The sequence below is a fragment of the Ornithorhynchus anatinus genome, chromosome 1 (assembly GCF_004115215.2).
Source record: "Ornithorhynchus anatinus isolate Pmale09 chromosome 1, mOrnAna1.pri.v4, whole genome shotgun sequence".
Lineage (NCBI taxonomy): Eukaryota > Metazoa > Chordata > Mammalia > Monotremata > Ornithorhynchidae > Ornithorhynchus > Ornithorhynchus anatinus.
The window spans coordinates 51,123,141-51,137,017 of record NC_041728.1 but is presented as its reverse complement, the minus strand read 5'-3'; the positions used below and the strand labels follow the sequence as shown (position 1 = coordinate 51,137,017).

At 40.5% G+C, this 13,877-nt stretch overlaps 1 protein-coding gene across 1 annotated transcript in view; it reads right to left on the bottom strand.

Annotated features, from left to right (window-relative positions):
• Window positions 1-13,877, bottom strand: part of TDP1 (tyrosyl-DNA phosphodiesterase 1) — a 74,040-nt gene that overhangs the window by 37,475 nt on the left and 22,688 nt on the right. Inside the window, exons 9-14 of the mRNA XM_029075608.2 lie at window positions 13,122-13,289; window positions 11,794-11,872; window positions 9,802-9,984; window positions 7,794-7,842; window positions 5,202-5,268; window positions 4,440-4,547 (exon numbers count right to left, since the gene is read on the bottom strand). Of these exons, the coding sequence (XP_028931441.1) occupies window positions 4,440-4,547; window positions 5,202-5,268; window positions 7,794-7,842; window positions 9,802-9,984; window positions 11,794-11,872; window positions 13,122-13,289 (654 nt within the window). The remainder of the gene's footprint in view (window positions 1-4,439; window positions 4,548-5,201; window positions 5,269-7,793; window positions 7,843-9,801; window positions 9,985-11,793; window positions 11,873-13,121; window positions 13,290-13,877) is intronic.

Genomic DNA, 13,877 nt, shown 5'->3' with positions numbered 1-13,877 from the left:
ACTGTGGTGTCAGAATCAAATGTAGAGAAGCAAACCTATCAAACATAAGGAAATAAATTATTCCTATCTTCAAAACTAAGGAGATATTCAATTTCACATATTTTGTAGTATTCATTTTGCATCATATAAGCAATGACTTTTCCAGAATGGCTGTCACAGACCTGACAGTCTGCTAAAATAATTTTCTTCCTATTTCAAATTATGGCAGCCTGCAAAAGAAAAACATTATGTTCGAAGCTTTAACTGAGGGAGAATCTTCCCATACTCAACTTGACATAAAATATATTGAATCATTACTAATCTTCTCTTTTCTTTAAATTTAATCCACTGGGATTTCAGGTTAGATGCCCTTAACTTTAGATGCCCTTAACTTCCCATAATTATTTGTCTGTAGACTGCAATACAGCTAATGTTCTTTAGTGGATCAGTTTTTCCCTTACACCTGCTTGCCAGTTACGAAGCAGGGAATTTATCTTATATGGTCCCATCCCTCTGAGTACCATTTACATTTCCCACATCTCCATTATCATGGTTTCTTGACTCAGAGACAGAATAAGCCACAGCTCCACAATCCAGTTGATGGATTACCACTTCTACATGAAAGGCCCCCAAATCTTCTTCTCCAACTTATTTTTCCATCACAGTTGATATCTCCATCTCTTAAATTCATAACTTCTGCATGATTGACTTATCCCTCTCCTTCAATTGCCACATCGAGCCTTTCTCCAAATCTTGCCAGTTTTTCTTTCTTTTTTTTAAAATGGTATTTGTTAAGCACTTACTATGTTCTAGGCACTGTACTGAGCACTGGGGAGTTATAAGATAATCAAGTTGGACACAGTCCATAATCTCCCATGGAGCTCACAGTCCCCATTGTAGAGATGAAGTACCTGAGACACAGAGAAGTATATACAACACAAAGAAGTTAAGTGACTTGCTCAAGGTCACACAGCAGACAGGTGGCAGAGCCAGAATGAGAACTCAGGTCCTTCTGATACCCAGGCCCATGCTCTTTCCACTAGACTATGCTGCTTCTTCTATGACTTCCAGAATCTGTCCATTCCTCTCTATTCAAATGACAATGATGCTCCTCCAGACACTTGTTGTAGCCCAGCTTTACTATGGAGCATCAGCCAATTTGCTGATCTCCCTACCTCCAGCTTTTCCAATTCATATCTGACTCTGCTATACTGACCATTCTTCTAATATGTCATACTACACATCTCCTTATTGCTCAGAAACTTCCAATGGTTGCCCATTCCTCTCAGCATTATCATCAATCATCATCAATGGTATTGATTGAGCACTTTCTGTGTGCAGATCACTGGGTACTTGGGAGAATACAATACAGTATAGTAGGTAGACATGATCCCTGCCCACAATGAGCTTACAGTCTAAAGGGAGAGACAGATATTAATATAATTTATAATATATAATTTATATATGTGTACATACTTTTTGGGGTTGAGGGTAGGGTAAATATAATAATGTTGGTATTTGTTAAGTGCTTACTATGTGCAGAGCACTGTTCTAAGCGCTGGGGTAGATACAGGGTAATCAGGTTGTCCCACTTGAGGCTCACAGTTAATCCCCATTTTATAGATGAGGGAACTGAGGCACAGAGAAGTTAAGTGACTTGCCCACGGTCACACAGCTGATGAGTGGCAGAGCCGGGATTCGAACCCATGACCTCTGGCTCCCAAGCCCAGGCTCTTTCCAATGAGCCACGCTGCTTCTGGTCACAGATCGAAGTGCATAGACAACACAGAAGGGAGAGGGAACTGGGGAAAATAGGGCTTAATTGGGGAAGGCCTCCTGGAGGAGATGTGACCTCAATAAGCCTTTGAGGGTGGGGAGAGTGGAAGTTTCGCATGGTGGTGGGGGAATGGTGTTCCAAGCTAGAGGGATGACGTGGATCTGATCCGACGACCTTGGCTCAATCCTCGGCCAGACTTTGCTCCCCAGCGACACCTCTGGGCTCCTTGGGAGTTGGAGAGGTGCCCCGAGCACACCCGATCCCAGGGCTGGGGGTGGGAATGGGACTGGGAAGGAAGAGAGAGTACCAGAGGCACCACACGAGCCACCGCTACTGAAATCAATTCCTCTGGGCAGGTTCTCGGTCAGGAAGCCTCCAGTCACATCAAAAGCACTTGCCCTAGGAGTTTCCAGTCACAGGATGTGAGAACTGACCTGATATATGTCAAATCATTTTGGGGAGTAGGTTATTCATTTACCAAATAGGATGATGATGTTGTCTTGTTTTGTTCTGTTTTGCTTTGCTGTCTGTCTCCCCTGTTTAGACTGTGTGCCTGTTATTGGGAAGGGATTGTCTCTATCTTTCCATTCAATAGTATTTATTGAGCGCTTACTATGTGCAGAGCACTGTACTAAGCGCTTGGGATGAACAAGTCGGCAACAGATAGAGACAGTCCCTGCCGTTTGACGGGCTTACAGTCTAATCGGGGGAGACGGACAGACGAGAACAATGGCAATAAACAGCGTCAAGGGGAAGAACATCTCGTAAAAACCGATGGCAACTAAATAGAATCAAGGCGATGTACAATTCATTAACAAAATAAATAGGGTAATGAAAATATATACAGTTGAGCGGACGAGTACAGTGCTGTGGGGATGGGAAGGGAGAGGTGGAGGAGCAGAGGGAAAAGGGGAAAATGAGGCTTTAGCTGCGGAGAGGTAAAGGGGGGATGGCAGAGGGAGTAGAGGGGGAAGAGGAGCTCAGTCTGGGAACGCCTCTTGGAGGAGGTGATTTTTAAGTAGGGTTTTGAAGAGGGAAAGAGAATCAGTTTGGCGGAGGTGAGGAGGGAGGGCGTTCCAGGACCGTGGGAGGACGTGACCCAGGGGTCGACGGCGGGATAGGCGAGACCGAGAGATGGTGAGGAGGTGGGCGGCAGAGGAGCGGAGCGTGCGGGGTGGGCGGTAGAAAGAGAGAAGGGAGGAGAGGTAGGAAGGGGCAAGGTGATGGAGAGCCTTGAAGCCTAGAGTGAGGAGTTTTTGTTTGGAGCGGAGGTCAATAGGCAACCACTGGAGTTGTTTAAGAAGGGGAGTGACATGCCCAGATCGTTTCTGCAGGAAGATGAGCCGGGCAGCGGAGTGAAGAATAGACCGGAGCGGGGCGAGAGAGAGAGGAGGAAGGGAGGTCAGAGAGAAGGCTGACACAGTAGTCTAGCCGGGATATAACGAGAGCCCGTAATAGTAAGGTAGCCGTTTGGGTGGAGAGGAAAGGGCGATCTTGGCGATATTGTAGGGGTGAAACCGGCAGGTCTTGGTAACGGATAGGATGTGTGGGGTGAACGAGAGGGACGAGTCAAGGATGACACCGAGATTGCGGGCCCGAGAGACGGGAAGGATGGTCGTGCCATCCACGGTGATAGAGAAGTCTGGGAGAGGACCGGCTTTGGGAGGGAAGATGAGGAGCTTATTATGAGAGATGAATACCATCTCATTGAGAAGCAGCGTGGCTCAGTGGAAAGAGCATGGGCTTTGGAGTCAGGGCTCATGAGTTCGAATCCCAGCTCTGCCACTTGTCGGCTGTGTGACTGTGGGCAAGTCACTTAACTTCTCTGTGCCTCAGTTCCCTCATCTGTAAAATGGGGATGAAAACTGTGAGCCCCACGTGGGACATCCTGATTCCCCTATGTCTACCCCAGCGCTTAGAACAGTGCTCGGCACATAGTAAGCGCTTAACAAATACCAACATTATTATTATTATTATTATTATGGGCAGTGACCATGTCTACCAACTATACTGAACTCTACTCTCCCAAGTGTTTAGTACAGTGATCTGAGCACACAGTAAGTGTTCAAAAAATAACTGATTTATAATAAATATTTTCCAAACACAAAACAGATCACTAAGTTATTATTTAAATAGTCTCTGGGCTGAGGAAGTGTTGTTTTTAAGGCTAAAGTCCTATTAGATCAAAAACCATTATCATAAATTATTCACCATTATGAAATTTTTCATAAGACCAGCTAACTTTACTAACATCAATGTGTTTCCAATCCTATTATAATGTATTGCCAAACACACTGGCAAACATTTTCAATAAACTCTGGAATTAGATGGCAATTTTTAGAGCTGTGAATTTTGTGGAAAAAATTGTAAAACTCATTCCCCAAATTCTCAAAACCAACTTTCCTAGTGATTATATTTACTCTCTGGTAGAAAGTGAGGTTCCATTGCAATACGGTATCCAACAGTTACTTTGCGATACTTATATTTAGCTCCTCTCAATATGTCTAATTTACTTCAAAGGAGTAAATTTAGTCATAAATAATACTTAATGGTTAACAATGATTATATTAGGTGAGTGCTCAAGGAAGCTTGTTGAGACAATAAAAGGAGAAAATTACAATCACCATTTTCATACACTGATCCCTAGAACTTCTATTTCCTAGAAATGAAAAAGATAAGTTACCTTGTTACTAAGAACCAAGCAATTTGTTGGAAGTCTGGAGATAATCTCATGTACGTCTTAATGTGAGGCATGGCGTGGCTGCGTCCTGATATTTCTGCTGACCATTTACTAGTGATATAAATATATATAAAAAATCAGTATAATAAGTAATTTTGATTGGTTTTATTCACAATGCCAGGAAACAGAATCACAATTAAAATCAAACAATTCAGACTTACACTGGACAAAATGCAAACATTAAATCAAATTTAGGTAATGAGGAATAAACTTCAGAAAAACATGTTGCAGGATTGTTTCTAAAACCCATTCTTGGATTTATATCAATCCTACCTGAGGTTGGTTTCTAAGTAAGAAATACTAAATGAACGAGAAACCATGGAGAAAAACATCTGAATTTTGAAAGATCACTATTCAAGAATGAATTTCATATTGATATTTTAATTGCAGAATTCTGAAACCCTAGTTCCAAAAAAATGCTGAATATAATACTATTTTCCACTCTAACAGAATGTCTTAGTCTATGTCTCAAACATTTTATCCCATAACTCTAGTCTTTATGTATCTGAAAAGCTCTTCTATTGCCCCATATGAACCAACCCACTTTAAGACATCACTGTGTAACTGTTGCTGGGCAGACTATAACTTGAAGATAAAGATTAAACACTGTTTATCACAATTTCTTGGTCAAACCAACATCTCAATGAAATGCTAAAAATGGGCCAAGTTCTTTTCAAATGAAGAAATGCTAAAAAAATTACTTACTGAAAATATGAATGCAGCCAAAGTTGTTTCTGAGCAGTTTGGATACTGTATGGAAGAGAGCCCCCAGCTTTAACAACAAATGAGAAAAATATGCATTATAAAATGCCCAAAGATATCTGAAGTACAATTTACTGGGATGTATTTTTAAGAAATCTTCAAAATGCACACAGAATAAGAAATTAAATTTCCAATGTTTACCCCATCAGAAAAAAACAACTTTCCATTTGAGTCACTGAGGTGAAAAGGGGACAGAGATTAGGCTTCAAGGAGCAGGCCAAAAAGCCACCATTTGTGGGGAGTTTCTTTTGACCCTAATTAGAAATTCTCAAGTCTTGTCAGAGAACTGGGATGGACAAGCCTGTAACTTCAACTCCAAGAGCTGTGGGAGCGATAGCCCCACTGGAGTCAGCACCTGTAGCTCTGAAAAATATATTTTAAAACACACATTTTGGCTTGTTTTCTCATTTTAAGAAGATACATTAAGCACTAAATGTTCACTATAGTTAAAAATGGCAAAGAGTGACTTATTTAATCATTTTATGGAGGAAACTCCCTCTTCCTGACCTCCCAAACAGTGGTTGAAAGAAAGCTGGAACTGTCCAGAATGTTGCATGGGTAACAAATGCTAATTTTCTTGTTTCAGTATGAAAAAGGGGATGTTTTCCTTCTTCCTTCCCTCCATGGTATGGGGCCTCATTAGTCAGTCACCCCATGGTATTTACTGAGTGTTTACTGCGTTCAGATCACTGTACTAGGGCCCAGGTTGCAGTACTCCTGGCAAGACTTGGTGGGTGATGTTCCAAGGCAGATTTGGGGAGAAAGTGCTTCAGATATTTTCTTGGGCTTGCCCACCTTTGCCCTCCCCCCACCTCAGCATCCCCAGGGCATGACCCACTCACTTGGTGGGGATGCTAGAGGAGGAGAGATGGGAGAGAAGTGGGAAAACTGGTCACTGACATTGATCCCTCCTATTCTGAGCTGGTTACAGGAAGGAAGGGAGATGGGGAGAGGTCTGGACAGTAGGAAAAAGGGAGAGGGTGTAAGAGGAAAGGTGAAGGGTGAGGAGGAGCTACAACATCTGTGCTTTGAGGAGAATAGAACGAGTCTCTCTCTTTTAGCAGTGCAACTCCCCAGCTGAGGTAGCCCTTCCCAGAGCTGGCTTGCCCAAAGCCTCCCTCCTCATATGAGGTCTGGTCGCCCTCTCTGATCTGGTGGTGTCAAGAAAAGGAGGAAAGACACCAGGTCCAAAGCCTTTTGAGCTGTAAGGGTAGTAAGTGCTCAAGGAAAGGAAGACAGGAACTAAGGATGTCCTGTCTTGCAGGTTTAGGGCTTACAAGCACAGAAGTACTGCATTCTCTCCCTACTCGTAATGCCCACTTGCTGTTCTAGTAAAATAGCACCCCCCCCACCTCCCAGATATAAGTTTATCATCCTAAACTAAATCTACACCAATAAGCTAAATTCCTGAATGTAAGTGAATAGTGGAAAATCAAATTACACCGGTTTAAGATTTTATATTTATACTAATTTTTACAATTTATTCCTACATTTTAATACAGAAGAAAGGTTGATAAAGCTCTAGAGTGCCTCTGCAAATTAAAACTAGTGCTTTGGAACGGGGGGAAAGAATCTTATTTATAAAAAGTCTCAAGAAATTTAGGGGAAATTTAATAATAAATTTTGTGCTTAAAAGATCTTCAAAACTTCAGTCTTGCTATGCTGGACAATTCTTACAAAGTTAATATACAGTCCTTTGCTTGCTGCACTAATTAAACGTACTTGCAGAGATTCAGTGCTATTTAGATAATGATTTCATCTAAAATACAATTTCAACATTAAATGCAAATTCTGAAAAGGTTTATTCTTAAAACGAAAAGCAGTCAAGGCAGAAATGGGGAAAAAAAAGTTAATTTTCACAGGTTTCCTTCCAAATGCAACTAATGAAGTAATTTGCTCCAAGCCCAGAAAATGTTCTCAAACAGGGACATTTACTGTCCAGTAACCCCATTATGGAACAACACATTAAAGTTCATACAATTCTGTTTATTCTAATAAGAGAATACCACATACACCACATAAACACCCCATTTTCTGAAGTTGTCCCACATTTCTCTTTCCCCAGGCAGCACTTTTAGTAAGGGCATTCATTTAAAACTCTTGGACTGAACAGCCCTAGTACATTTTGATGAGCTGCCAAATTCCCAAAGAAGGTGTTGTTCTTTATTTAGACAGTGTAGAGGGAACAAAATATATTTTAAAGTCATATAGAGAATGCCCTGAATATCTACAATTAAACCATGGAACAGAGCTACAACCAATACACATTGAAGGTTGAGAGCTGGGAAAAATGCTGTTTTTACCTTGGGGTTAAACTGAATCAAATCTTGTAATAAGATGAAACACTGATTTTTGGACAGCTGGATGGAATGGATTGGGAAATATACTCTTGGAAGATATTAAGGGAGAGATGGATCTGGTTCTTTTCTGTGGCACTCATTCAAACCCTTATCTTTTTCTTTTTCAGAATAGATCCATAAAGTTACAATGCCTGTAGATGAGCTTCTGTCTCTCTCTCCCCCTCCATTCACTTACCAGGGTAGCCTTCCAAGCTTTTCCGCACATTATCCACAGTAGGATAAATCTATGTACGAAAAAAAGATTAACAATGCATTTATTTGAAAAGCACATCTCCTGAACAGTTCGACATCTTAAAAGAACTGAAAAGTGATTCAAGAACCGTAAAGTGCAAATCCATTAAACAAATTCAACTAAACACCCAGAAAAGCAAAGGAAAAATCATATACAAAACTTTTCTCTGAAATTTTAAATATTTTACCTTCTCAAAAGGCAAAATGATCCTACCTTCTTCCCTATAAGTGGGCACCTGACTGGCAGGAACAAGAGATGTGAACTGCACAAGTCACTAACATTATAATAAAATCCTCTGAGCAGGTTTTTGGTCGTAAAGTGTCAGGACCGAGGCTCATTTGTCATTCCTACTCCTAATGGAAGGCACGGTGGAAGAGGGAGAAGGGCTCCCCCGATTAGACTGTAAGCCCGTCAATGGGCAGGGACTGTCTCTATCTGTTGCCGATTTGTACACTCCAAGTGCTTAGTACAGTGCTTTGCACATAGTAAGTGCTCACTAAATACTATTGAATAAATGAATGAACGAATTTCCAGGGAACATCCTCTGTGGATTTATAAAAGGCAGGTGGGGAGTGAAAGGGAAAAAAGGGAGAGGAGGAGAGGGGAAACATTTGTTTTTCTTCAATCCCACACAAGGTTCCTAAGCAAAGAGTACCCTTGGATGTCCACAGTGGTGCATAATGCCAGTTGTAGGTGGGGGGAAAAAGAAAGTGCCGCTGGGCAACTCTAGAACTAGCTCATGGAGCATGGTTCCCCCTGGTGGCCTCAAGAATCCTTCTTCCACCTCTAGTGGATCTGAAATGAAATGCCAAGCTCAAAATTCCTCCAAGCTCAGGGGTCTTGATAACTAGGGGATGTGGGGATTTAGGAGGTTTCATACTCCCAGCAGCATGCCCCTGAGGGAGGTACTGCTGAAAGAATTTTTGGGAAATGCGGAGGACTCCCACTCTAGCTAGGGATTCACTAAAAAGAGACACATACCAGGTTCATTCAGTAAATCCCTCTGCCACCTCTAATCAACATCCCCTTTGTGACCCTAGGTCCGAGAAGCAGCGTGGCTCAGTGGAAAGAGCAAGGTCTTAGGAGTCACAGGTCATGGGTTCTAATCCCGGCTCAGCCACCTATCAGCTGTGTGACTTTGGGAAAGTCACTTCACTTCTCGGTTCCTCAATTACCCCATCTGTAAAATGGGGATTAAGTCTGTGAGCCTCACAAGGGACAACCTGATTACCCTGTATCTACCCCAGCACTTAGAACAGTGCTCGGCACATAGTAAGCGCTTAACAAATGCCAACATTATTATTATTATTATTACTTTGCTGCACTGCCTTCAGTACTGCCTGGAGTGTCGTGCTAGTAGTTTGTTACTAATTAACGTATGGAACAAATCCATTCATTTAAAAACCTTCCGTAAATTGGATTAAATTTACATTACATGAATTTTAAATAAAATGATTGTTCATTTATTAGTCCGTAATTATTCAGTAAATTATCCAACACTAGTTATGGCTTCTAAGTATTATTCAGGTCAGAAGAGGAAAAAGTCTATAAGCTCCTTCCACCTTTAGAATTAACAAAATAAGGAACAGTGATGAATCCTAGAGCTGAAACATCTCTTAGCAAGATAGAAGAAAATAATATTAATATCACACTAACTGTTTGACTAAGAAAGTAATGGAGTAATGATGTATCACAGCCTCGATTCAAATAATGTAAATGGGGTCATCTTTGCTTGTATATGCTACGTGAAAGACCCGGACAATGTTGCTATTTCAATCAGACTTAAAATGAGAAAAATAAGTTCCAACTGTGTTCACCTTGTGGTTCAATCATGTACTCGCAGAGTGAACAGTTCCAACTCACTATTTCAACTGTTCAGAATTATACTGACTATTCTAGATCTTCTTCCTGTGCTGGAGGAATTATGAACAAAAATGGAGGCAATACCTACCAAATGAATTGGAACATGTCCTCCTTGAGATTTTCCACTTTTTCCTAGCATCACCAGGCTATCTTTAAACTCAGAACACAGCCATTTAGATTCATCAGCTCCCATTGAGCCAATACTTGAAAACTGACCCACTATTGGCCAAGATTCTTCTTCAGGTATTGATGAAGAATGTTCTTCCAGAAGCTGAGAATGAATGAAAATGTTATACTTCAGGATTACAAATATCACACAAAATCTTTGTAACATTTAACCCATGAAAAGTCTGACATTTTGTGCTTTCTAATTAACAAGTAAAGGTTAAAAAAAAAACCTTTTGAATTTAAATTCCCTGAAAAAAGTCAGTGATTTACCTAGGATAAATAAAAATAAGGTAAAATTGGTTTCCTCAAGATGTCTGGTTTATCAGGTAGAAGAGGTATGGTTTAGTGGAAAGAGCACAGGCCTGGAGTCAGATACCTGGATTCTAATCCCAACTCACTATTTATCTGCTGGGTGACTTTGCGCAAGTCACATAACTCCTCTGTGACTCTGTTTACTTATCTGTAAAATAGGAATTAAATACCAATTCTCTCTTCTATTTAAGGCTGTGAGCTGCATGTGGGACAGGGACTTTGTCCAACCTGATTAATTTATATTAACAATTATCACAATTATCATAGTGAATTATCAAAGACAACCTTTCCCAACAGTATCAAGAGATTTCCCACCTCCTCTCAAAATCCATCCCCAGTACCCAAGCCTCTGACTCCATCCATTTATACCTTATCAAATCACTTGGCCCCTCTCTCTCTTCTTCCCTTCTTGAAAGCCATCTTTAACTGTTCATTCTCCAGTGGCTTCTTCTCCACTGCTTTCAAACATGCTTATGTATCCTCCATCCTAAAAAAATCCCTCCCTTTACCCCAGTGATGTAACTGGACTCCCTCCAGTTATCATCCCATTTTCCTCCTACCATTTCTCTCTAAACTATATGAGTGAGTTGACTACACCTGCTGCTTTCACTTCCTCTCCTCTAATTCTCTCCTTGACCCCCTCCCATCTGGTTTTCATCCCTTCGCTGAACAGAAACTGCCCTCTCAAAGGTCACCAATGATCTTGCTAAGTCCAGGGCCTCCACTTCATCCTAATACTCCTCACTCTCTCAGCTACCTTCTACGATAAGGATCACCATCTTCCCCAGGCACACTAGTCAACCTTGGCTTCACTAACACTGACCTCTCCCTCTTCTGCTCTATATCTCTGGGTGCTCATTCGCAGTCTCTTTGTGACCTCCTCCTCCTGTCTCCCACCCCATAATTGTGGGAGTCCCTCATGGTTCAGTTCTGGGTCCCTTTTTATTCTCCAACTACACCTACTCCCTTGCAGAAGTGTACTGGACCTGAAATTCTAAATTCCTGCCTAATTAAAGCTCTAGCTGTATTCCAAAAGAACTCAGTATGAAAACCTATACATGACTATAAGAAAATTTTCAAAAATCTCAATAGGTAAGGAATTCAATTTAAGATTTGCAAAGTGATTTTGATTCATTCCATTTTTTTTTGTTGCCTTGATTCACCTATTTTTTTTTTTACATCACCAGCAAACTAGGAATATTTTTGCAATTATAATAATTTGGGGGTATTTACACATTAAATAAATAAAACTAAATCAATTTTCTTAACCTGTTGCATATGAATACCATTTTCTATACTAGGATTAATATCTGCTGAATATTTTCTGCTCTGCTGAAAAATCCCTAGGCAATGTTATTTCTAAAATAAAGTTTTTCCCTCAACTTAGAGCAACATAGGCCTTTGCCCACATTCTAACAGCACTTCAGACATCTACTTTAATGAAAGCAACAGAGAAAGTACACTATTTTCTAGTCTCAAATAGCCTCATTGGAAAAGAGTCAAAGAAAAAAGTAGAAAACTGAATACGCCTATAAAAAGGAAAGAAACATGGATATGAAGGAAAGATTGAGGAATAAATCAAATGTGAAAATGTCAGTACCTTTCTAAGCCTAAAGTGGCCCCAGTCTTCCTTTTTTTGTCCTTGAAATCGTCCAGGGGTTGATCCAATAAGATAGACTCTAAGAACCATTAATCAAAAGTAATGGAATGTAAATAAGTTTTGGTTTATAGAGAGATTCAATTTGGAAACAATAGAAATCAAGAGGTTTAACAAATAAGGTCACAGATTTCAATGTCTGAAACTTCTTGATACATAGTACCAATGTGCTATGAACTCATTCTTCATATAAACTCCCATTAAGAATGCATAATTATTAAAAAAATCACTTATATGCTTATGAAGTTGACTGCATCTTTACAAATAAATCATTTAGGACAAGGCTCAGTGGAAAGAGCATGGGCTTTGGAGTCAGGACTCATGAGTTCGAATCCCAGCTCTGCCACTTGTCGGCTGTGTGACTGTGGGCAAGTCACTTAACTTCTCTGTGCCTCAGTTCCCTCATCTGTAAAATGGGGATTAAGACTGTGAGCCCCACGGGGCAGCATGGCTCAGTGGAAAGAGCACGGGCTTTGGAGTCAGAGGTCATGGGTTCGAATCCCGGCTCGGCCACTTGTCAGCTGTGTGACTTTGGGCAAGTCACTTAACTTCTCGGTGCCTCAGTTACCTCATCTGTAAAATGGGGATTAAGACTGTGAGCCCCACGTGGGACAACCCGATTCCCCTGTGTCTACCCCAGCGCTTAGAACAGTGCTCGGCACATAGTAAGCGCTTAACAAATACCAACATTATTATTAACATTATTACAACCTGATTCCCCTGTGTCTACCCCAGCGCTTAGAACAGTGCTCGGCACATAGTAAGCGCTTAACAAATACCAACATTATTATTATTATTAAAGTTGAGAAACAGTGGGCATACTAAGTTTAAAATGTGCTCTAGGTTACCCTGCCAATCAAGGAGAATGAAGCTCTTTTCCTACAAACACCCATTTCTTGTATTCCACAATGTTCCAGACTAAAAGCAAAAGGAATCTCTGAATTTGAGGCTATCAAGGCCTATTTACCCAATGAATCAGTGCTATTTATTGAGCACATACTATGTGCAGAGCACTGTACTAACCACTTGGGAGTGTACAGTGCAACTGAGTTGGTATGCATGTTTCCTGCCCACAACAAACTTACAGCTAGAGGACTTACAAGGATAAACTTATTTATCTGATTTAGGTCATCAGTGGTATTTATTGAGGGCTTACTCTGTGCAGAGAACTGTATTAAGCACTTGGGAAAGTACAATGAAACAAGAGTTGGCAGATATGTTCCCTGCCCATAACAGGTAGAAAGGGAGCAACCTCTGAAAATGACATATACCTGGTTTCAGAGAGGTCATGTTCTTTGATGATATCTATCCATTCTTTGAGGGAGGGTGAATTGTAAGCCATCAAGTAATTTATCAGATCAGTCTTAAAATGTGTTACTGAGTCACCAGAACTATGGGTTTCCCGCACCAGTCGAGGATATAAGGGGCTCAGCCATATTCTGAAAAAGAGAAAAGGAATCACTTACAGCTTTTTTCATTTCTGAATTTACTGAGGATGAGCTGGATGAGTTACTAATTGATATCATTTTAAGGGCTGCAAACAGCTAAACTCCAAATTAATCAATGGAATGACTTTCCTGAGAGGTTGTGGAGTTCATGCCATTCCTTTTCTAAGGGTTTTACCATTATGATAGAGTCTCATTTGTTAGAAAAATTCAGTCTTGATCACACTTGGGAACACAGATTTTATTTTCCAAAACAAATAAATTCATCACAAGATTGGTCTTTAGTTTCTCTGAGAAAGAATCTTGGAGTCTCACTGTACATTTATCTTCCCAGGAGAGGTGAGTAGCACTGCTTTTTTTTAAACACCAAAGTTACTCTGAATTCAACAAATTATTTCCTTTTCATTTGTTTGCAAACAACATAAAGGAGTCCTACATGAAATGATAAAAATTTCTTGGAAAAGATTGTTCCTGGATTTCTCCATATAGCAGAGAGAATCCAAGATTAACTCTGCTTTAGGAGTTATCTGAATCTTATTACTTCAGCTAAAGTACTTTCTTTTAAAGTAAGCAAGACCTAAA